This window comes from Canis lupus, chromosome 1 (assembly GCF_003254725.2).
Source record: "Canis lupus dingo isolate Sandy chromosome 1, ASM325472v2, whole genome shotgun sequence".
NCBI lineage: Eukaryota > Metazoa > Chordata > Mammalia > Carnivora > Canidae > Canis > Canis lupus.
Window position 1 is genome coordinate 116,361,218 of NC_064243.1, and position 26,106 is coordinate 116,387,323.

General features: G+C 38.4%; 1 protein-coding gene across 19 annotated transcripts in view; it reads left to right on the top strand.

Moving 5' to 3' along the window:
• Nucleotides 1-26,106, top strand: part of ZNF382 (zinc finger protein 382) — a 118,316-nt gene that overhangs the window by 76,044 nt on the left and 16,166 nt on the right. Inside the window, exons 1-4 of one of the 19 annotated variants that reach the window (XM_025421547.3) lie at nt 16,887-17,177; nt 20,159-20,232; nt 22,458-22,584; nt 22,849-22,944. In XM_025421547.3, the coding sequence (XP_025277332.1) occupies nt 16,976-17,177; nt 20,159-20,232; nt 22,458-22,584; nt 22,849-22,944 (499 nt within the window). In that variant the 5' untranslated portion in view covers nt 16,887-16,975. The other 18 variants (XM_025421562.3, XM_025421551.3, XM_025421556.3 and 15 more) reach the window with 18 other exon arrangements.

The window sequence follows — 26,106 nt, forward strand, 5'->3', positions numbered from 1 at the left end:
AAGAAAAATGAGCTTCAGAGAAATGTGGGGCACCAGTGAAGTGTGCCACCATATGTGTAATGGGACTACCAGAATAAGGGGAGAGGGAGAAAGAAGGATTAAAAAACTTCAAACTTCCCAAATTTATTTACAATGATGAGAGTCTGGATAAACTACTCTGTGGTATTGCTGCTTTGGCATACAGTTTCTCTAAGTGGCTTGCCAAAATCTTAAACTGACACTAACCCCCTCATATAAGCACATGCCCTACATGGTAGCCTGCAGAGTCACAGTAAGTCAAATTTCCTGATACGACTTTCCCAAAAGTTTTCTGATCAAGTCTCCCCTGCCTCCCAGCATCTGTATCCCTATGTGTTCCTTAGATATGACCCTCGTGGGGCTTACTAAAATACCACTCTTGGTTTGTATTGACCAGTCCAGCCCCAGCCCAGGAACCCTAAAGCTCTCCATCCAGACTCTAATAAAGTCATGTGCCCTAGGTGCTACCTCTCTGTGTCTGCACTCTGCCTTGACCTTCCCATCTGGCCTCTCAGGATATGCTGTGTACTTCCTCCAGGACTTGTATGTAATATACTTCTCTATTTCAATTTCTCTTGTGTTTTGTTGTTGAACCATGACTCACCATCCAGCACTTGGTGTTCCAACTAACAAATGTTAATTTAACAGTTTTAACAAATAACTTATGCATCCAGGAAGTTCAACAAATTCAAAGTAGTAGAAACAAAGAAATCCATAGACACATCAGGGTAAAAATGCTGAAAACAAAGGGAAGGAGAACATCTTGGAAGCACCAAGCCCCAATTAGATTAACAAGTGACTTCATATCAGAAACAATGGAGGCCAGAAGGGAGTGGGGAAACATTAAAAGTCCTGAAAGAAAAATCTTTTAACCATGAATCCTATACCCAGCAAGAGTAGCTTTCAAAAATGAAGGCTAGGGGCAGCACCTAGTGGCTCAGTTGGTTAAGTGCCTGGCTCTTGATTTTTGCACAGGTCATGATCTCAAAGGTCAGGAGATTAGGCCCCACATCTGGCTCTGCACTCGGTGGAAGTCTACTTAAGATTCTCTCTCCCCTTCTCCCTCAGCCCCTCCCCCCACCTGCACTCTGAATAAATAAATACATAAATAAAATCTTTTTTAAAAAGGAAGATTAAAGAAAGACATTCCAAGATAAACAACAACTGAATCTGTAGCCAGCAAATCCACTTTAGGAGACTACCAAAGTAATTGTTTCAAGCTGAAAGCAAATGACTCCTAATTGTAATTTTGATCTACATTAAAACAAAGAGCACCTGTAAAAGTAATTATATAATTACTTTATAAAATTATGTAATTACTGTATAAAATACAGTACAAATTACATTTTTCTACTTTATAGTCCTATTTTAAAAGCAGCTGTATAAAACATGTATATAATGTGCTGGGAAAATAATGTAAAATGTTAATATGTAATATTACCATACTAGTAACAGCACAAAGAACAAAAGCTGTGGGAGGAAACAATACTGCAATATTGTAGGGAGATAAGGAAACGACTCGAGATGGTCACTCAAAACTATAGGAACAAATGAGAACCAGAATAGTAAGAAAATTAATATAACAAAATCTATATATACTTATTCTATCAGCTTTAAAACACATCCAGTTATAGGGATGCCTGGGTAGTTCAGCGGTTGAGCATCTGCCTTTGGCTTAGGGCATGATACTGGGGTCCCGGAATCGAGTCCCACATCAGGCTCCCTGCATGGAGCCTGCTTCTCCGTCTGCCTGTGTCTCTGCATCTCTCTCTGTTTCTCATGACTAAATAAATAAAATCTTAAAAAACATCCAGTTATAGAAAGTAACAATCAGGGAGGGATGCCTGGTGGCTTAGCAGTTGAGCGTCTGCCTTCGGCTCAGGGCATGATCCCAAGATCCAGGATCGAGTCCCACATCGGGCTCCCTCCATGGAGCCTGCTTCTCTCTCTGCCTGTGTCTCTGCCTCTCTCTTTCTGTGTCTCTCATGAATAAATAAATAAAAAGCTTTAAAAAAAAGTAACAATCACAGCAAAGTACTGTAGAGTTTATAATATAAATGGAGTATGTATAACAGTAATACCTCAAAAAGGAGAAAAGGGAATAAGCCTATATAAGAGTAAAATTGTTCTTACTGGATTTAAGTTAACATAAATCTGAAGCTATTTCTGATAAGCCCCAGAATAAGATTTAAGGAAGTAACTCAAAACTAAAAACTAAAACAATATAGTAAGAAGTCATCAGATACATTGAAATATTAGAAAATATTCACATAAAACGATGTGGTAAATTAGGAACAGAGGAAGAAAAAGGACTTGTCACACATAGAAAACCACATTTACAATGGCAGACATGAATCCAACCATGTCAACACTATCCCAGTGAGTCTCACCTAAATGGAGAGGTTTTTAAAAAGAGACAAGCAGCAGTAGCAGATACACTACTGCTGGCCTAGAAAAAAGCAATACAACCATGTTGTAAACTAGAGTTTGGGGCATGGGGCTAGTACCTGAGAGTGGCCTCTAGGAGATGAAAGTGACCCTCAGCCAACAGCAAGCAAAAAACCAGAATCTCAGTCACACACCTTCAGGGAACTGAATTGTGCCACCAACCCAAGTAAATTTGGGTAATCTTGGAAGGAAATCTCTATCTCCAGATAAAATCACAGTCCCAACCAGCAGTGGAATGATACAGATAGATGTATAGTTAAATGTACCTATTCCCCATGACTAGGTAACTCTACTTCTATGTAAAGAATGGCAATAAGGAAAAAAAACCAGGTAATTTTTGGAAACTGAACTGCACCCTTAACTTCTCTGATATGCTAAAGGTACAGGTTTGCTCAGTGAAAATCAGATCCACAAATCATCCATGACAATGTAACAAACACCATAGATGTACATGAAGGGATTGATGGAAATAGCATATTAAGTTATACTGTAGTTTTGTACAGCACCTGGAACTACATATTGATGGTGAAAAATAACACATGAAGTATATGTAATGTCACCAAGTATATATTTTATTGTAACATCAATAAACCATTTACTGTATATATTCACATGTTTCCAGATTTATGGCTACCTTATATACATACCTTAGAGAAAATGCTACCCCACTGTGGGGTCATAAACCATGAAAACATCATGGATGCTGGCTGGACCAGCTATATGTATTAAGTGGTGAGCACTGAGTGATGTATCGAATTGTTAAATCAGTATATTGTATACCTGAAAATAATATAACACTGTATTTTCACTAACTGGGATTGAATAAATAAAAACTTATGAATAAATAAATAACCTCTAGAAAACCACAGTGTTAAAAACATTCAATAATTTTGACTAGTACCTAGAGCATACAACTACAGTGGTCAGAGAAGAAATCATGAACTTAAATGCTTATATTAATATAAATAAATAAAATAATAAAGATAAATAAATGAAGCATCCCTTCAACAAGTTAGGGATAAATAAGTAAAGAAAAGTTGAAGGAATTAATAAACATAGAGGCATAATGTACTGAGTTGGGAAATATTTAAAAGGAATAAAATTAGAGGAGAAATAACCACCACAGACCATGTATTTCCATTTAAATGATAATTCCTATGCCAATCAATTTGAAAATGTAGGTGAATTCTAGTAAATAATCTAAGCCCCAGGGATCCCTGGGTGGCACAGCGGTTTGGCGCCTGCTTTTGGCCCAGGGCGCGATCCTGGAGACCCGGGATCGAATCCCACATCGGGCTCCCGGTGCATGGAGCCTGCTTCTCCCTCTGCCTGTGTCTCTGCCTCTCTCTCTGTGACTATCATGAATAAATAAATAAAATCTTTAAAAAAAATAAAAAGTAAAAAAAATAAAAAAGATCTTATTTATTAAAAAAAATAATAATAAAAATAAAAATAAAAAAAATAAAAAAATAATAATCTAAGCCCCAGAAAACATAAAAGGTTGAAAGAGATAAATTTCAAGAAAGAGAAAAAAAAGACAAAATTAAGCCAAAAAAAGCTATAAGCACCTCTTTTTGCTCATACTGTAGTTACTAAATACCAATGCCCATTTTATGAACTCTCTGGGAAAATATCTGAATCTCTGGCAAGGAAAATACAAGATGAGCCCAGAACATTTTGTGCAAGGAAGAAGCTTTCAAATACTAATTGATCATGTTAATAGGCTACAGAACCATTTGAAATAGTTATAACAAGTCAGTATTTTAAGTCACAAGAATAAAAATTTTAAATGTTTTTAATAAACATTTTAAACAAAGAATAATATCTAATGATACTGAAAAAGGATGCAGAAAAATGCAGCTGTCTCAATTCAAGTGTCTGCCCATGTGTAGGGCAGGTATAAGGTATAAGTCTGGCATATCTTGAGAAAGCAAGAATTATTTTAAAGATTACAATATTAAATCAAATGTCCACAGGAATCAGTTTAAAGCATTCAACTAGCCAATGCTCAAAAACAGAAACATTGTGGTGGAATATGTGGAGGTGCTGCTCCTGGGTAAGATGGAATAGAATAAGCATATTAGAGCTATTTCTCAGGGTCAGAATGGTTACCTAGGTCTTCTGCTTTCAGGTCTTTCACAGTTCTGAAATCAAGGTGTGGTTCAGGACTGGGTCTCATCTGAAGGCTTAACTGGGGAAGGATGCACTTCTAAGCACACATTCTTGTTGGCAGCATTCAGTATTTTGCAGACTGTTGGACTGAGGGCCTCCTGGTTTTTTTGCTGGCTCTTGCCCAGAGGCCATCTTCAGTATTTTGATACATGGACCTCTCCAATTTGGCCACTTGATTCATCAAAGCCAGCAAGGGACAGTCTCCTGGAAAAACTGCTATTATAGTGATATGTAACATAAGGCCATATGTGACAAGCCATAGCTAATATTATACCCAGTGTTGAGAAGCTGAAAGCTTTTCTTTTTTCTTTTTTTTGAAAGCTTTTCATCTAAGAACGGTAACAAGAGAATACTCATTCTCACCACTTATATTCAACATAGTACTGAAGTCTGAGCCAGAGAAATTAGGTCAATGTGTGTGTGTGTGTGTGTGTGTGTGTGTATATATATATATATGTAGGTATATATACATATGTACATATGTACACACATATATATACACACACATATATATGGCATCTAGAAAGGAAGTAAAATTGGACCTATTTTCAGATGACATGATCTTATATATAGAAAAATGCTAAGGAGTCCACAAAAAAACTGTTAGACCCAATGAATGCATTCAGTAAAGTTGCAAAATTAAAAATCAACATAAAGAAATCAGTTTCTATACACTCACAACAAACTATCTGAAAAAGAAATTAAGAAAACAATTATATTTACATAGCAGCAAAAAGAATAAAATATTTAGAAATAAACTTTACCAAGGAGGTAAAAGATCTTTAAATGAAAATTATAAGACACTGAAAGAAACTTAAGACACAAATAAATGGAAAGATATTCCACGTTCACTGATCAGAATAACTAATACTGTTAAAATTTCCCCAAAATATCTGTCTCCTCAACCTATTCAATGTAATACTGGAAATCCACAGTAATGCAATGAAAAAAAAAATACAAGGCATGTAGATTGGAAAGGAAGAAATAAACTATCCTTATTCACAGATGACATGATTGTCATTATACAAAATCCCAAAGACTCTACAAAAGACTTCTATAACTAATAAGTGATTAAGCAAGGTTGCAGGACAGAAGGTCACACAAAATCAATCATATTTTCGTACATATCTGATAAAGGGTTAGTATCTAAAATATATAAAGAACTCAACATCCCAGATACAAATAATCCAGTTAAAAACTGGGCAGAAGACATGAACAGACATTTCTCCAAAGAAGACATACAGATGGCCAACAGACACATGAAAAGATGTTCAACAACACTAATCACCAAGGGAATGCAAATCAAAACCACAATGGGGTAATGGAAGGGGAGGTGGGCGAGAGGGATGGGGTGAATGGGTGACGGGCACTGAGGGGGGCACTTGAAGTGTTGAGCACTGGGTGTTATACTATATGCTGGCAAATCGAACTTCAATAAAAATATGTGTATATATTTTAAAAAGACCACAATGGACCTCACACCTGTCAGAATGGCTAAAATAAAAAACACAAGAAACAAGAAGTATTAGTAGGATGTGGAAACAAAGAATATTCCTGCCCTGTTGGTGGGAATGCATACTGGTGTGGCCACTGTGGAAAACAGTATAAAGATTCCTTGAAATTTTAGAAATAGGATTGCCATATGATCCAGTAATTCCACTACTGGGTATTTACACAAAGATTATAAAAACACTAATTTGAAAAGATATATGCACCCCTATGTTTCTTGCAGCATTATTCACAATAGCCAAGATGTGGGAGCACCCCAGGTGTCCATCAACAGATGAATGGATGAAGAAGATGTGGTATATATACACAATGGAATATTACTCAGCTATAAAAAAAAAGAATGAAATCTTGCCACGTGCAACAATAAGGATGGATCTGCAGGATATAATACTAAGTGAAATGAGTCAGAGAAAAGCAAATACCATATGATTTGACTCATGTGGAATTTAAGAAACAAAACAAAGAAAAAAAGACAGGGGATCCCTGGGTGGCTCAGCGGTTTAGCACCTGCCTTTAGCCCAGGGCACAATCCTAGAGTCCCCGGATTGAGTCCCCTGTAGGGCTCCCGGCATGGAGCCTGCTTCTCCCTCTGCCTGTCTCTGCCTCTCTCTATATATATCATGAATAAATAAATAAATCTTTAAAAAAAAAAAGAAAAGAAAAGAAAGACAAATTAACAGACTTTTAAATATAGAGAACATGGTATGGTTACGGGGGGCGGGGAGATGGGCGGGGGGATGGGTAAAATAGGTGAGGGGGATTAAGAGTATACTTAATCATGATGAGCACTGAGTAATGTATAGAATTGTTGAATCACTATATTGTACACCTGAAACTAATACAACACTGTATGTTAATTATACTGGAATTTTTTTTTTAAGAGACACACCTTTCTGGCTCAATCAGTGGAACATGTGACTCTTGATCTTGGGGTTGTGAATTCAAGCTCCACGCTGGGCTTAGAGCTTACTTAAAAAATAGAAAGAAATCGGGTAGGAAAAATACTCTTCCTGTGCTTCTTTACTCTTACACTACTACAACATTTCACTCCTGGTCACCAAATGTTTGAGAATTTCACCCCGCCAAGTAATTCTTTACATCAGTTGCGCATCCTACCATTTAACTCAATTCTGATGCTATGTACCTGGAGGTAGCATCAGGCCTCAGAGGTTAAGGGCTCAGTCCCACAAGACTATCCTCCCCCACATTTTCACATGTTAATCCTGAGTCCCAGGTTATTGCCTGTACTTTTGATTGATCAGACATAAATCTGGGTTCCGATGTCCCCTCCTGAGCATTTGCTAGGACAGCTCGCAGAACTCCGAGAAACAATTATGTTTACCGATTTATTATAAAATAAAGGATATCATAAAAGATACCAATGAACAGCCAGATGAGGAGTAACATAAGGCAGAGTTTGGAAGGGTCCTGAGCCAAAGAGCTTCTGTACCCATGTTGCTGGGGTGCACCACCTTCCCAGTACCTGGATGTATTCACCAACTACTCTCCAAATCTTGTATTTTGGGGACTTTTATGAGGCTTCAGCATGAGCATAATCAATCATTAACTCAATCTCTAGCCTTTCTCTCCTTCTCATGGAAGGATAGGGCTGAAAATTCCAAGCTTCTAGTCAGATCTTGATATTTATGGTGACCACCCCCATCCAGGGATCATTAGAAACCCTGTCTCAGAAACCAGGGTCAAAGACCAAATATTAGAACAAAAGATGCTCCTAGTACTCATTACTTAGACGATTACAAGGGTTTTAGAAGCTCTGTACCAGGAACTAGGGGGCAGAAACCAATATATATTTTTCTACTTCATGCAAATTTAGCCTAGAAATATATATAAGGAAATACAGCATGACCCACAAATTCAGAGTTGATTTAACACATTCAAGAGCCAATTTTATTCATCATATTAGTGGAATAAAGGAGAAAAGACATATCACTACAATAGATTCAGAAAAATTATCTTACAAAATATAATATCCCTTCATGATAAAAACTCTCAGCAAGCTAGGAATAGAAGAGAATTTGCCAAATTTGATAGAGCATCTATGAAAATCTTCCAGCTATGTATAATGATATATTGAACACTATCTTTCTATGATCAAAAAAAAAAAACCAACAATGTCTACTCTTACTACTTTTACTCAACACTGTAGTGGAAGTTCTAGCAATTACAGTGGGGCAATAAAAATAAATGAAGGATATAAACACTGGCTGAGAAGAGGAAAAAATTTATAGATGGCAATTGTTTGCTTACAAAATCCTAAAGAATCTGTAAAACAGGAACTAGCACTTAGAGTAGATTTAGTAAAATTTCTGGATACAAAGTTATTACAAAATAATAAACTAATTTGATATACTAGTAGATAACAATTGAAAAGTGAAAATTTTTTTTAAAAAGGCATAACAGGGATCCCTGGGTGGCGCAGCGGTTTGGCGCCTGCCTTTGGCCCAGGGCGGGATCCTGGAGACCCGGGATCGAATCCCACGTCGGGCTCCCGGTGCATGGAGCCTGCTTCTCTCTCTGCCTGTGTTTCTGCCTCTCTCTCTCTCTCTCTCTGTGACTATCATAAATAAATAAAGAAAAAAAAAAAGGCATAACAGATATAATTAAAGTTCCCTGCCTGGTCAGCCCTCACTCAACTGAGCTGTCTTCTTGACAAACTTCCTAGCCTTCTTCCCTTGTTCCAATAAGGTGGCCACAATGGTACATAAGAAGTAAATAAGGGGATCCCTGGGTGGCTTAGCGGTTTGGTGCCTGCCTTTGGCCTGGGGCATGATCCTGGAGCCCCAGGATTGAGTCCCGCATCGGGCTCCCTGCATGGAGCCTGCTTCTCCCTCTGCCTGTGTCTCTGCCTTTCTCTCTCTATGTCTCTCATGAATTGGTGAATAAAATCTTAAAAAAAAAAAAAAGTAAATAAGAAATGATATATAAATACTTATAAGATAATAAATTCTATAAAATGCTTTGAAAATTAGTTACATTTCTAATGACCTATAGGCAAAAATGAAATACTTCAGAGAAAGGTATGAGGATTAAAAGAATTGTAGGGCAATTTTACAGTGACCACAGAATCACAAAGAATAGGGAAATGAGAGGGGTTAAAAAAGATCATACTTTAATTAGACCCAGCCTGGTTCTTTTTCCTAAGAGGCAATACAGTATAAAGTTAAGTATAAGGAGAACTATGTTAGCTATGATTATTATATATTTGTTAATTCCGAAGAGGAAAAACAGAGCTTTTTGAAACATTCACAGGTCCTTTCTAGAATGCTAAATAAATGTTGAGAAATGCAAAATTTATGGATTATAACTTTCAATGACAGAGTAGATATAAAACAATTTTAGTTTCAGGAAATGAATATGTTCATTTTATTTTTAAATAAATCATTTTGTTCCGATCTATGACCATGTAAATTGCAGAGACTATTGTAATAATCAGTACAAATGAAGAATTTTTTCATCCAGCTGTTCTCTTTAAAGGTGGGTCTGAAAATAACATAGAACATCTTTACCAATTTGGAGTTCAAACACAGTATAACACTTGGTTTACTTGACAATGGATATGCCTTAGTTATTCCACAAGTCACATCTAGCTCCCTAAGAATCAAGGAACATAGAAATTATATGATGGGCCTAAGAAAGATCTGAGTATCATGAACAACAATGAAGGTGTTTAAAGGAGGTGTTATCTGCAATATAAAGCTTAACCCATTCCTTTGAAAACAGGGTAAAAAATTCACTTAGCTTCTTAAAAGATAGCCTTGATATTCCAGAGAGCATAAATTTTAAAAGCACAAACCCAGGTATTACTGGTGAAATTTTAAAAATGTTCTCAAAATAGAAAGTAAGTAGATAAAGGTTTGAGATTCAAAAAGGGGCTATTACATAGAGAGCAAATACACTGTGACTAGAAATATAGTAAGAAGAGTTATAGAAATTAGGATTTCAGAAATAGATTCTCTACATATTTTTAAGAAATCTAGTTGTTTTAGACAAAAGTTCCTATGTATTTTTTTTAAGATTTTATTTATTTATTCATCAGAGACACAGAGAAAGAGTCAGAGACACAGGCAGAGGGAGAAGCAGCCTCCATGCAGGGAGCCCGACACAGGACTCGATCCTGGGACCCCAGGATCACGCCCTGAGTTGAAGGCAGACGGTCAAGCCACCCAGGCGTCCCCTTATGTATTTTTTAAAAGATTTATTTTTTATTTTATTTTTTTATTTATTTTTTAGAGAGAGTGCACATGCATGCATGAGTAGGGGGAGGGGTAGAGAGAGAGGAAAAAAGAGAACGAGAATTTCAAGCAGCCTTTCTGCTAAGCATGGAGCCTGACATGGTTCAATCTCATGATCCTGAGATTATAACCTGAGCCAAGACACTTAACCAACTGAGCCACCCAGGCACCTCCAAAGTTCCTATGTATAATGTGATTCCTTAATTATCCAAATATATCTAGAATCATGTCTAGAAATGAACTAAATAACCACAATTTGCCAATTAAGTGAAATAGTGAATATATTATAGTGCTTATATATAAGCAAAGTGTATGCCATATACCTACCTCATAAATTATCAGTAAATGTGAATTCTTACATCCTTTTTTTTTAAAGATTTATTTTTATTTTTATTTATTTATGAGAGAGAGAGAGAGAGAGGCAGAGACACAGGCAGAGGGAGAAGCAGGCTCCATGCCGGGAGCCCGACGCGGCACTCGATCCCGGGACTCCAGGATCGCGCCCTGGGCTAAAGGCAGGCGCGAAACCGCTGAGCCACCCAGGAATCCCCTCTTACATCCTTTTCTCCATTACAGACTAAGAAAAAAATGTAATTCATGGAATTTCTTTTCTAATATAGTATTAAATCTCTAGCTTCCATAATAGAGCTCACATAATGATGTACATTAATGTGAGCTTTTCTTCTTACGTCTTCCTACCTGCAAACAATACCTTATGAACATGTGCAAAATGAAGTAGGTAAGGGAAATTCTGGAAAAATCGGAACTTTCCATATCAGGGAATCCAACAGACAGGCATAAAACACCAACCAGAGGTCCTTCTGTCTGAAAGTCGTATCTGTCCCTTCAGTAGGCAGTTTCTGGACCATCTTTGATTCTACTGGTGCAGGCCTGGACCTGAGATTGAGCACGTCTTGAGCACACCCGCCTCCCTCTATTCTATTTTTCAGGGCTGCAAAGGTATGGCAGCATCTGCCATCAAAAATCTCCTCTGCGGCCTCAGGGGCTATCACATATTGTAAATTGCAGTAAGGCCCAGAACATTTCAGGTCCCCCATGTTCTTCCAGAACTTTGCTACTCATTCATGAAGAACTAGTTTATTTCTCTTCCTCTTAAAACAGAGCAGGTCTTTGTGCTTCTTTTGATGAAAAGAATGCTATGGGGATGCCTGGGTGGCTCAGTGGTTGAGCTCAGGGTGTGATCCCAGGATCCAGGATCGAGTCCCACGTTGGGCTCCCTGCGAGGAACCTGCTTCTCCCTCTGCCTGTGTCTCTGCCTCTCTCTGTGTGTATGTCTCTCATGAATAAATAAAATATAAAAGAAAAAAAGAATGCTGTGGAAATGATATTGTGTATCTTCATGGCTAGGTTAGGAAAGGCAATAGAGGACCTCTAAAGATGCTCACCCTAAAACCCAGCCATTTAGCCATGAAGCATCCAACCAGCTACACAGAAAGGCCACAGCTAGATATTCTAACACCAGTCCAGCTGAGATTCTGACTGCCAGCATCAACTGTAAGTGAGCAAGCCTTCAGGTGATTCCAGCCCCAAACTTTCAACCTATTTGACCCCAGATGGAGTCAAATAGAGCAAAGACTAGCTCTGCCCAATGAAAAGATTAAAATAAATGTTATTTATAATTATTCCTTATAAGGCTCAGCCACTAAGTTTTGGGATGGTTTGTTATGCAAAAACTAGGCATGCCTGCTCATCTCACACACAAAAGCAAAAAAACAATGCTGTTCTTGGAGCCTAGCCTGCAGCTAGCACCAGTCCCAGAATCTCAAATTTAGCACTTCCTACTTAATCCCAACCAATTACACTGGATTTCTTCAGTAACATCATCTGTCACTTTTACTTTCCCCCGGAAAAGTAAATTCATGCCCCTCGCAGCATGAAAATATATATATAAATTTATTTACTGAAACTCTATGTAATAGATGCTTTGTAAATCTAAGTGTGTAATTCTCATCAGTGCTCCATAATTTTAGTCTTTCCATTCAACAGAACACAAAAATTAAGTCAAGCAAAGGCAAATTTCAGTTAAGTGGAGGTGACTGTATATGTTTTCACCAGTTATTGGATATACTATTTTATACATGTCAATAAAGTCATTTGCTAATTTCTATCATTAATCTCCTTGTTCTAACCATTACTGAAAGGTATGCTAAGATATTCAACATGTGACTGTCCCTAATTCATACTTTTACTTTTGTTAATCTTTGATTTGCACATCCTGAAACTGTTATTAGGGGATTTTAAAAAAGATTTTATTTATTTTTTCATGAGAGACACACAGAGAGGCAGAGACACAGGCAGAGGGAGAAGCAGCCTCCATGCAAGGAGCCCAACGCGGGACTTGATCCCAGGTCTCCAGGATCACGCCCTGGCCTGAAGGCGGCGCTAAGCCGCTGAGCCACCCGAGCTGCCCCGTTATTAGGTATTCATAAATTTGTGATTACTATGTCATCTTTTTAGATTTAAACATTCATCATTATGAAATATCTCCCTGTTATCTCTCATGTTTCTTGCCTTAAAGTCTTTTTTTTAAAGATTTATTTATTTATTTATTTATTCAGAGAGAGCGAAAGAGAGGCAGAGACACAGGCAGAGAGAGATAAGCAGGCTGTACGCAGGAAGCCTGACGTGGGACTAGATCCCGGGTCTCCAGGATCACACCCCGGGCTGCAGGCGGCGCTAAGCCGCTGCGCCACCGGGGCTGCCCACCTTAAAGTCTTAATATAGAGACATCAACTTTCCTTTAGTTAGTATTTGCATTATTATATCTTTAATATTCCTATTTTCAACTTTTCTGTCATTACACTTAGTGTACCAGCTGCTAAATTCATATAGTGTGGTTGATTTTGTTCTTTTCATCCAGTCTGACAGCTTTCTTTTTATTAGAGTGTTTAGCCCACTTTAATTGGATTAAATTACTAATAATTTTGAGTACATCAACATTTGCCTTATGTCCCCTTCGATTTCCTTGTTCTTTTATTCCACTATCCTTACCTTCTGTTGTATTAGTCATTTTATTCTACTTTTCCCCACTAATTTATACTGTCATAACTTATTCTTTTAGTGATTAGCATAAAGACTGCAATATTATGCTTAACCTAGTACAAGTCGAATTCTCATGCAGTGCTTGTGAGAACATGACACACTGGAAATGTACAAAACTAAACACAGATGTATTATATAACCCAGCAATCCTACCTCTGTGGATATCCATGGGAAAAAAGAATGCTTATGTCCACAAAGTACATGTATAATAATGTTCATAGCAGCAGTAACTCTAAAGAAAAAATTAGAAACAGCCCCAACTTCCAGTAACAGAAGAACAGATAAATAATTTGTGCTACATCCTATCATGGAATACACCACAGAAATAAGGTGCCTATTACACGCAACAATATGAATCTCATAAAGATGTTGGAAAAAAATGAATTTACTTATGTGAAGTTCAAAACAGATTTTGAATGCAGAGGTACATAGAGAAGACATTTTTATTCAGTGAGACCCCATTGACAGGGCAAACTATCCAGTTCCAACATTATTCCCTTGAATAAATACATCTATCCAGGTTGCTGTCATCTGCATTTACCCAGTAGAAACCAATGCTACATTGTTGAATGACACACATAAAAATTCCCAGATGGGGATCCCTGGGTTGCGCAGCAGTTTAGCGCCTGTCTTTGGCCCAGGGTGCGATCCTGGAGACCCAGGATCGAATCCCACATCGGGCTCCCGGAGCATGGAGCCTGCTTCTCCCTCTGCCTGTGTCTCTGCCTCTCTCTCTGTGTGACTATCATAAATAAAAAAATTTTTTTTTAATTTAAAAAATAAAAAAAATTCCCAGATGGTACTGGAAGGGGAGGTAGAGTTGGTCAAGATACAGGAGTTACACATCAAGTAGCAGGAATTGCCCAGGTAAAATTCAGATTTAGCAATAGTTGATTGGTTTAAAATAAATTATGTTATTGAGATTTTTTTAAAGATTTTATTTATTCATGAGAGACACAGAGAGAGAGAGGCAAAGACATAGGCAGAGGGAGAAGCAGGCTCCTCACAGGGAGCCCAATGTGGGACTCAATCCCGGGACTCGCTCTGGGACTCCAGGATCACGCCCTGAGCCGAAGGCAGACGCTTAACCACTGAGCCTCCCAGGAATCCCTATTCTTGACATTCTTGATTAGTAAGGTATTCAAAGCAAAGTTATAAAAAATAGAATTTAAAATATGATCAATTATATCTAATAAAACTGGAGGAAAATATAAAAAATTCAAAACATGTTCAATAGTAAAAAGCTCACAAATACTAAATGGCAAAGCTAAGATTTTAATTTAGATACTGTAGACTAGGGGTCAGTAAACTTCTGTAAAGGACAAGATAATAAATATGTTAGGCTTTGTGGGCCTAAAAGCAAAATCAAGGGTATTATGTAGATGCTTATTTAACAAGAGAGATAACAAATTTCCACAAATTTTTTTATTGACCAAATTCAAAACTTTGTGAACAATGAAATTTGAATTTCATATAATTTTCACATGTCATGAAATATGACTCACCTTTGATGTTTTTAATTATTGAAAAATATTAAAACCAGTCTCAGTTCACAGGACTCCCAAAATGGGACAGAATCTGACCTCTGCTCAAGACCAGAAACCATTATATAGTACACTGAAATCAATCCAAACCATCTACCTTGCCATTTTTCCACTCATGTGTCTGAAGAATATCTGAAGTATCTAATGTGTATTTCCACCTAAGCATTGGTCTCTTCCTTAACAAGTCACTCTGTAAAGTAAAAAAGGACTATTTCTGCATCACGAAAACATTTAGACAAAAGCATACAAGGGGAGGTGTTGGCAAGTGGTTATATGAAAATTAACTGTAGGGAGAGCATTTGATGAGGAACTGGGAAAGGAGATTCATCTTCATGGTACCATCATTAACTGGGAAAAGAAGGCTTAGAGACCAGGCAAATGTATAAGTCACTATTTGGCAAGGCACATTTCAGATGAAGTTATTCTATATCCTGAAAAAAATGAAATTTCATAGAACAAAGAGAAAGCTCAAAATGACTTCTAGCTTGGCTATGAGATGTGTAACTTTAACAGTGTTCTCCTCTTATTGTTCTTCTTTTGGAATAAAACAAAAATTGGAAGAAAAAGAGAAGCATAACATACCAGGCCTTTCCTGGAACCCAGACAAGCTAAACAAGAACACATCTCCTCATCACTAGCAGGCCCCCATGGTACATATTAAACATACACTAAATGAAGTATGAGAAAGAATGGAATACTGCTGACTTCCCTGTATCATACAGAAAACCCAGGTTCACTGAAGCCTGGGACTGGAATCTATTTCTATATTCACAGCAGTTTCCTATCAACAGAGCTGTAAAAATGCTGTGGATCTGCAATAAGCAACCGGCCCCCAGGGAGCAGCCAACAGAAATCTTCCCAGGAAGTAATCCTTCTCTTGGTGTCTCAGTATCTGGTCTTCCCAGCACCCTGCCTTGGGGGCAATTCCAGCTCCAAAATCGCCATAATGAACACCGGCTGTACTTTTTTAGTTGTGTAGAACCTTCATTCTAGGTCTCAAATGTTCAACTTCACCGGTTGCCTGGGTAGCTCAGTTGATGAAGCATCTGCCTTGGGCTCAGCTCATCATCTCCAACGGACCCCGCATTGGGCTCCCTGCTCAGAGAGGACTCTGCTTCTCCCTTTCCCTCCCCTTGCTGTGCACGCACTCACTATCACTCTCTCCTTCTCAAATAAATAATAAATAAAATATGTTTAGGGAATCCCTGGGTGGCTCAGCGGTTTAGCGCCTGCCTTCGGCACGGGGCGTGGTCCTGGGGTCGCAGGATTGAGTCCCACATCCGGCTCTCTGCATGGGGCCTGCTTCTCCCTCTGCCTGTGTTTCTGCCTCTCTCTCTCTCTCTCTGTGTGTATCTTTCATGAATAAACAAAATATTTTTAAAAAATAAAAATAAAATATTTTTAAAAAAAGAAGACCCAGTACAAAAAAATTCCAAGTGTAACTTACAATTGGATCCAGAATAGGCTACACTTAATGTACTCTATTCCTTCAATACATTAAGCACTGGACTGTACAATACATACAGGGTGTAATGATGAAAGCATGAAGGCAACAAGAAGCCATCCTTTAGAACAGGGGGCCTCAAAAAAAAAAAAAAAAAAAAAAAGAACAGGGGGCCTCGTTGGTTAACTAGGGCCTCGAAGTCTTTCACAGCACAATTTGAGTCACACGGGATCTCGTCCACAGATTCTTCAGCACCAAAACTTCAAAAAATGAAGCTCTACCTTACCTAAAAATAAAAAAGCTACACTAGGCCAATTCTGATTAGCCTCCAGTTGGTCACAACAGCGCTGTTATGGAATCCCTCGGTCACAGTACAACACACCTCACAGTCACAACTGACCATGGTCATGAAAAAGGCTCCGCCCCCACTCAGTCCCTGGAGCCTAATCTGGACCATCCAGGTCCTCCCCACGACGCGCGCGCACACATACACACACACTCTGACACACTCACACACTCTCATCATGACTCCCACGCCGAAGCGGTCACACTATCGCACACACCCACAGTCACCTTCTCCCCGCAGGCCTGCCTGCACCTGCTCCACACGCGCCTGGGAAACTCCGAGCCTCCTGCGGTCAGCTCCTCCCGTACCCAGACCCGGCGCACTTCAACTCACCACACGGAAAACGGAGACGGCAAGCCTAGCGGAAAATGAATCGGAGGGTGAGGTTCACTCGCCCCCCCCGCCCCCCCAGGGCCAGTGAGAAACGCAGTCCTCTCTGGTAGAGCGCGGACGCTGACACAGTCCTGGGAGCCGGTAGCCTGGTCAGCTAGGCGGCTAACGCGCCGCCCCGTAGACTCCTGGGAGCGCCGGCCCACGCGGGAGTGCGCAGGCGCAGACGGCTGATCCTTGGCCGGGGGAGAGGTTGGTAGGTCTTAGGGGCTCCGAGGAGGCGGGAACCCGGGGCTCCCGCCGAGAGGGCAGACTGGGGAGCGGGTCCCGGTGGGGAGGCCAGGGAGGAAACAGGAGTTCAAGCCGGACCTGGTAATTCTGAGGAGGGAACCGGAGCCGAGCCCACGGTAACCAGACCCTCGGATCTGTGCTAGCGGGGCCTCGGGCGTGGCCCGTGGGCGTGACCCTGAGGGTGACAATCGAGTTTGACCTAAAGCGAGCTCCGCGCGGAGGGGCGAGGGGGAGGGAAGTTGACGGTTTGCACCCCGAGGAAGCTCCTTCGGTGGGAGCGGGGCCTCATACAGCGAGCGGTGTGTGTGTGTGTGTGTGTGTGTGTGTGTACCGAATTGAGGCGGCCTCCGGTGCCCAACCTGCTGCGTTTTGGGTGCCTACTACTCTGAGATGTTGCGACCGATTGTGTGTGAAAAGTGGACGGAGTTGTGTTGCTGCTTGGGGTTTCCTCCTCCTGTGTCTAATTTCGGACTAGGTGTGAGTCCTAGACACTGTAGACGACTATAGAGAAGCGAAAGTGATTTTGTGACTTTGCCTGGAATTTTGTAATGTGCTGTCTGAGGTTGTAAATGACATATGGATACTGTGAGACGGTGGTTTTCTGAAAAGTTTGATTGAATGTAAGTATGCATGTGTTTATAACCTACTGTTACTATTTGTAATGGTTTTGTGATTGAGAAACTGCATGATCACTGTCTAGTTGGGCATTGAAGATGTGATTATCTGAAGAGCCGTCATTAAGCCTGCCTCCAAAATTGTACCTCAATAGCAATTAAGCAAATAGAAGTATAGTATTAGAAAGGAAGAGGTAAGATTTCATTTCCTAGATGGTAAGATTCATTACAAGGAAACACTATGTGAAGCAAAACCAATGTGTTGAAATTAATAGTGTTCCATGAATAGCAAGCAGTAAACAATTTTTGCCCATAACTAGCACTTTCAACACTGATATATGAGTGAGTTTTCCTACTTCTGGATGAAATTAGTGGCATGGTCAATAGCTTCTTCAGGCACTCCAAGATAATAAAAAAGTATTTAGTATACTTTTAATCACAAGGCCAGTCTCATTTTATAGTTAAAATAGTTTGCTAATTAAAATATCACTGTAGCAGTCAGTACTTTAGACTTCATTTAGCGCAATATCCTCTTCTTCCCAGGAAGCCTACAGAGTGGAATGATCAATTTCTTTTCTAGTTCTATAACTGTACAACTAAAAAGTGTTGTTCAATAGATAATCTTTAAATTAACTTAGTAAATTAATAACAAATAAGTTAATTTTCAATAACTGTGCATATTAGTTGATACAGATTAATCAAAGATTAAGTAGAAGAAATTAAAGTTCAGATATTCTCAAGCATGTAGGGATATGTGATATAGAGATGGCATTTCACACCAATTGAAAAAAATATGGGTTATGTAATATACACTATTGTTAAACAAGAAAACGTACAAGGAAAAAACCTTCACAAGGTAAAAACACTTTTTAAAGATTTTATTTATTCATGAGAAACAGAGAGAGAGGCAGAGACATAGGCAGAGGGAGAAGCAGGCTCCCTGCAAGGAGCCAGATGCCAGACTTGATCCCGAGCCCCCCGGATCACTCCCTGAGCTGAAGACAGACACTCAACTGCTGAGCCACCCAGGCATCCTGGTAAAAACACTTTAATAGTCATATGAGCAACTAAAAAATTATTTGCAATTTTTAAAAAGGGGTTAGTTTACTAAATAAAAGAAGATAATATCAAGCAATTAGGAAATTAAAACATATGAGAAAAATAGACATACTGTACTAAGATGCCATCATAGAAAAGACATAAAAGGAGCTTATTCTCTCATAATAAGAAATAGTGTAGGGGATCCCTGGGTGGCTCAGTGGTTTAGCGCCTGCCTTTGGCCGGGGTGTGATCCTGGAGTCCCGGGATTGAGTCCCGTGTCGGGCTCCCGGCATGGAGCCTGCTTCTCCCTCTGCCTGTGTCTCTGCCTCTCTCTCTCTCTCTCTCTCTCTCTCTCTCTCTCTATCATGGATAAATAAATAAATCTTTTTAAAAAAAGAAATGTGTAGGGATCCCTGGGTGGCGCAGCGGTTTGGCGCCTGCCTTTGGCCCAGGGTGCGATCCTGGAGACCCCGGATCGAATCCCACGTCAGGCTCCGGGTGCATGGAGCCTGCTTCTCCCTCTGCCTATGTCTCTGCCTCTCTCTCTCTCTCTCTATGTGACTATCATAAATAAATAAAATTAAAAAAAAATAAAAATAAAAAAAATAAAAAAATAAAAAAAGAAATGTGTAAACTAGAACTACAATATATATCTGATAGGCAGGGATTAAAAATGTTTGTCAACTGCATTCATCAGGGTGTGGGGAGGTATTCCCATGTACTGATGCTAATAGTGTAAATTGGTAGAAAGTCCATGAAGAACTATTTGGAAATCTATGATAAACCTGTCTTCCATACGAGATGGAAGGTAGAGCTGCAGAGAGAAAAGCACAATGTTCCCTCTCTCCAGCAACAACAGATTGCCCAGATTCATTATAACACAAAGAGACTAGGTTTCTGGTGGTGAGGGAGCAGGATTTGTCCTTTTTCCCACTAATCTCCACCTTGGATATATGTGGGTGCACATAGTGGGCAAGTGCTGAAACAGTGAAAATTGATGCAGAGTTAACGGAATTATTCTGGGAGATCTAAGTCAAATATGATTTCACATGGCTCTTTCTATCCTCCCATCTCTGCTTTCTCAGGATTCTTCCCTTTTCCAAAAGAAAGGCTCAAAAGAGAAGGTTCATCTCTTGCAAATCTCAAAGCCATGCCTCAGGTGAGATGATATTTCCTCTCTTTCTGAAATAAGTTGTTTTCAGGTGATGTAAACATTTGCTTCCCTATTCTTAAATTTCCTAGATGTTGGCATTTGCTTCCATGAAACTGATCTCCAGTGGGGCAAGCAAGTGGCCTAAGTGCAAAATGTAAGGAGTACTTTCAGGGTTGTGCATCCCCAAATTTTGCACCCTACATTCCTCACGTGTCCTACCTAGTTGTAGCCCTGTTCCCAGATTTTCTTATTCCAACCAGATAAACATAAGACTTCCCCATGTGTACCTTCTAATTGTAGACAGTGTTTACATTTTGACTCGGTATATTATTCATCATCTCCTTTCTTAGTTTTCTCACACAAGTACTGCTGGAACAGAAATGTGTTATTTTGATTTAAAAGGGAATATATTAGTTTAATGAATCTATTCATCTTTAATGAATCTATCTTGCCTAGACACTGATTTGAGATCTAAGTTGGGGGAGTCAAGGAGCAGACATGGAAAAACTTTGATCATCTCCACTGCCCTAGGTTTTGCAATGATACAACAGGAGGTAGAGTTGGTAAATCACATTATTAGTTTGTGGTAAGATGTCTTGTTTTGGGAGGTTTCCAAGGTAGAGATCTGCTTGTAAGCTTGTACAGAAAACTGAGATTTTGTATTTTCCCTCTGTGATCTTCCTATCCATTGTATCCAGTTCTTACAAATGGTGGTCAGCTCATGAAAACCTTTCCAGTATTTCAATCCTGTTACAGATTTATTCTTATCTTTTTAGTTTCTTCTAATTTTTTATATGTAGGTACAGCAGAATGAAATGCATATACTAGTCCATTCTGGAAACATCCTACTTTGAATCAGACATAGTACTTTTTCCTGTTTTCATGTCTTTCAGAAAATTCTTCTTCATCTACCCATCTTCAAAGTATTGGTTTTCCCCCAGATGCCAAGTGGTTCTCTTCTCTTCATGGTCTCTTTTTCTTTATGCACAGATCCACTCTAAAGGTTATACTGATCTAATTCTAGTGACTCTCAAATACCTTTCTCCATCCTAGACTTCTATTCAGAGTGTCAGAACCATATATCCAATCCCCAAAAGTCATAGCCACCTGAATGTCCCATAGACACTTAAAGTACATTTTTAAGGTTTACTTCATTTCCTCCTTTGGTCCAGCTTATTCTTTCTCCTGTTTTCCATTTCCATTTTCTAGTCTCAGCACATCCCAGTTGCCTATGCAGGTAACCCAAGAGCCACACATCTTTTTTCCACTCTACAACCAATTTATGACCAATTTGGTTGCAACCCATTATGTACTAACCAGTTCTCCCCTGTCTAGATCACTAATACCACCTTAATCTAGGAAACATCTCTAACAATGGTTATTTATCTATTCAAGCCTTCTCTAGTCTTCAGGAGAATTGCCTCTGAAGTATAAATTTTATCAAATAACATGTGCTTTTTAACATTTCTTTATATTCCATAAAGCAGCTGACCAAGCAAAGTGGAGTATGCATTAGAATGGAATGTACAAGACAGTATATTGAAAGGGAAGAAAATACTAACATTGCATTCAAGAGCAGATTGTTAACTCTATGGATTGCCATTAATGCTAATGATATAAATATAAATATGTAGAGAGTGTTCTCGGTACATTTTTAAAACCACTGCTCTATAGGAAAATATCTAGTATTATTCAATAAACATGCCCACTGCCTACCTCCATAGGCATTTTTCTTCTTAGAACTCAGAGACTTGCCTAACATACTGTATCTTTTATGGTTTCCTCAAGTTTATTAACTAATTTTCTTATCCCCATGAATTTTAAAAGCTGATGCCCTGTACAAAACATTCATTTTGAGTACAAAATTTTGATGTCCTCAGTGAAGCCTTGGGATACAAAATTAAAATTTTCTTCACTTTGTAGCACTTTCCCTTGTACATATTTCTGTCATTGCCTCTGTAATATCTGTTAGGTATATGTATTTATATGTATGCCTCTCAATCGGTAATTTCTCACGACAAAGGGTTTTATTCATTTTGGTCTACCAGGCAACCAGTTATATTTAAGGCAAATAGTATGATCTTATATATTTTTAGCATGAGCTAGTAAGTAAATATAAAATGTATTATCAGAGAGAATCTTCTGCAAGTCTGACCACTGAATATGGTCTCCAATATCTAGTTCTTACTAGTTCCAATCACTTTAGGATGAACTAGAGTATGCCCTTACAGGGATCAGTGTCATTCAAGGATGTGACTGTGGACTTCACCCAGGAGGAGTGGCAGCAACTGGATCCTGCACAGAAGGCCCTCTACAGGGATGTCATGCTGGAAAACTATTGCCACCTAATCTCTGTTGGTAAGGACACTTCCTTGAATCTTTCAGCATCATACATCTCCTTTCAAGAATTTCTAAAGCATATGGAGCTTTGAATTTTAGAGATCATGAATCCCTTTCTGTTAGCAGATAATGTGATTATGTCCTCACTTGCCTAATGCAAAATATTAACTTGGTAAGATGTTAATGTATACCTTGTCTGTTGCCTTAGAGCTATATCTTTTTCTTCCTTCAATAGTTTTGAAGCCCAAGCAGCTTAGATCAAGTCTCATTTTTTATTACCAGGGTTTCACATGACTAAGCCTGATATGATCCGCAAGTTGGAACAAGGAGAAGAACTATGGACAACGGAAAGAATTTTTCCAAGTCAAAGCTACCTTGGTGAGTCTGTACAGATAAAATCCAGTGGACTCAGGTAGACACCTTTGATTGTTTTGAGGGCTCTTTTTAAAATTGTGGTAAAATACACATCAGATAAAACTTATTATCTTAACCACTTTCAACCATATAGCTCACTGTCATCAAGTACATTTACATTGTGCAGCTATCACCACCATCCAGATAGATGTTCAACCACTGAGCAACCCAGGTGCCCCAGTGTACGTGGAGATCTTAAGTTTGAAGTCCTTTGAATTCTGACAGAAGCAAAAACCCATGTATATCACACCCAATATAAAGCACATTTCCATTAACCCATTAAGTTCCTTTAGGCCTCTTCTAAGTCAGTCCCTCCCACTAGGACAATCACATGTGTGATTAATACCAGCATATATTAGTTTTGTCTATTCTAGACCTTTTTCATATCCACTTTAACTCAATATGTCAAATATATTTTTTTGCATACACAAGTAGTTTATTTTAATTACAGAATAGCATTGGTTGTATGAATATGCCAGATTGTTTATACATCTCCAGTTCACAGACATTTGAAATATTCTAATTTGGGGCCATTATGAATAAACCTATTGTGAACATTCCTGTAAACATCTTTTTGTGGACGTATGTTTTTTTTTTAAGATTTTATTTATTTACTCATGAGAGACAGAGAGAGAGAGAGAGAGGCAGAGACACAGGCAGAGGGAGAAGCAGGCTCCATGTAGGGAGCCCAACATGGGACTCAATCCCGGGTCTCCAGGATCAGGCCCTGGGCTGAAGGCGGCGCTAAACCGCTGAGCCACCTGGGCTGCACTGGACATATGTTTTTATTTCTCCTCAGTAAACACGTAGCAGGTGGTATTAGGCAGGTGTATATTTCCTTTTAGAGATATTGTCAGTTTTTAAAAGTTACTGTACCATTTTAAACTTTTACCAGAGTTTTGATTGTCCCACATTCTCTTCTAAATTTGATGTTATCAGTATTTTCATTTTGGTCATACCGAAGGGCATGGTAGTATATCTTTGCAGCTTTAATTTAGATATCTCTTATGATTGATGATGTTGAGAACTTTTTCAAGTGCTTCTTCAAGGTGCCTATTCAAATGTTCTGCCCATTTTTATTGGGTACTATATTTTTTCCTCAAGTAGTAGGAATTCTTTACATATTCTGGATAGAAGTCTTTTGTTTGATAAAGGTATTCTGAATATTTCCTCAGGTCTGTCTATTCCTCAGCTTGCCTATTTATTTTAGTAGTGTCTTTCAATAAGCACAAATTTTTAACTCTGACGAAATCCAGTTTATCATTATTTTTCTTTATTATTACTTCTTTGACCTCTCAAATATTTGCCTTATACTAGGTTGTGATGATAGTTTTCTATATTTTCTTCTAAAAATGTCATGAGTATTTTGCTATTTTTATTAATTCTGCAGACCATCTCACATTAAGTTTGCCTTATGATGTGAGTTAAGGGCTGAAGGTCTTTCTTCCTTATGGATGTCAATTCCTCCCACCACTTGTTACGTTGAATTGCTTGGTGATCTTATAAAAATTTTTAGACTATTCTTTCCTTTGCTATGTTTTAAGTCCCATTGCCATTCTAGTCTTTGATTATTGGAATTTTCTAATAAGTCTTAAAAGTCACAGTAAGTCTTCTAACTTTCTTCTTTTAAAAATTGTTTTAGCTATTCTGGGTCATTTTCTTTTTCAGATACATTTTAGAATCAACTTCTTCATTTCCTTAAACAAATGAGCTGGGATTTTTATTGGTGAGAAATAACATCTTAGCAATATTGAGTCTTCCAGATCATCACTATATCTATTTTAGTTAGCTTCTCTACTTCCTGTCAGTAATGTTTTATTATTTTTAGTATAGAGGTTTTATACATATTTTATTATGCCTAATCTTTTAACATTTTAATAGGGTATTTAAAATTTTTTTCCAGTTTGTTGTTAATGTATGTACCCACAATTGATTCTTATACATTGATTTTGCATAACTTATTGTATTGTTTTCTACTATTAAGTTTTATTGTTGTTGCTGTTGTCTTTTGTTTGTATTGGTATATTCCTTTAGTTTTTTGTATACAAAACATGCCTTCTAGAAAAAAGATATCTCACTTCTACATTTGTATATGTTATTGCTTTCATTTCTTTTTCCTACCCTGTTATTACTCTGTTGTACTGACTAGGATCTACAGTACAATGTTGAATAGAAGTGGATAGAGTGAACGTTCTTATCAGTTCACTAAATTTAGAAGGAAGATATTTAATATTTCATTATTGAGCCTAATATTAACATAGGCTTTTCTTAAGTGCTCTTTATTAAATTCTAAAAATTTTTCCTAGTTTTCTGATGTTTTAATTATGAATGTTGATTTTAACATGCTTTTTCTGCATTGAGATGATCATATGATGTTTCTTCTTTAATCTATTACTATATGTATGACATAAATTTATTTGAATTTTAAACCAAATTTGGACTCCTGGGATGAACCCCAGTTGGACAAGATGTATTATCCTTCTTCTAGATTACTAAAATTGGTTTGCTAACTTTTTAGTTTTAAGTTTTTATGCATGATTTTACCAAGGATAGTGGCCTGTAGTTTTCTTGTAATGTCCTTGAAAAGTTTTTGTATCAGAATTGTGTCAGCGGTATCAAGCGGGGTGTTTCCTCTTCATCTATTTTCTTATAGGATTTGTGTAATATTGGCATTACCACTTCTTTAAATGTTTGATGAACATTTAAGGCTATCTGGGCCTGCATTTTTATAAATCAAGACCACTACTTCCAGCCCTGAGAAAGTAACAGAGTCTGGAATTACACTCCTACAGGAAACGAGAAAACTGGACAAAACTATTTTCAGATGTTGAACAACAGGGAGCACAGGCCTGGATTCCTGAGAAAAGATAAAGAAATAAGATGAGCCCTACCTCATTCCAGGCTTTCATCTGAAGGCAACTTCCAGACTACAGTACAGAGAAAGGAATCCAAAAAGAACCTGGCAATTTTACTGACTTGAGGGGACTGATGTTGGCATGCAAGGAGATTGAGGTTGCTAAAATTTCGAGGACATACTTCCCAAAAGAAGTGAGCTGTGGAGAAAGAGTTCCCCAAATCTGGAAGAGGTTATCCTTGAGTCTTTGGCTAAATATAAGCCTGCACTTA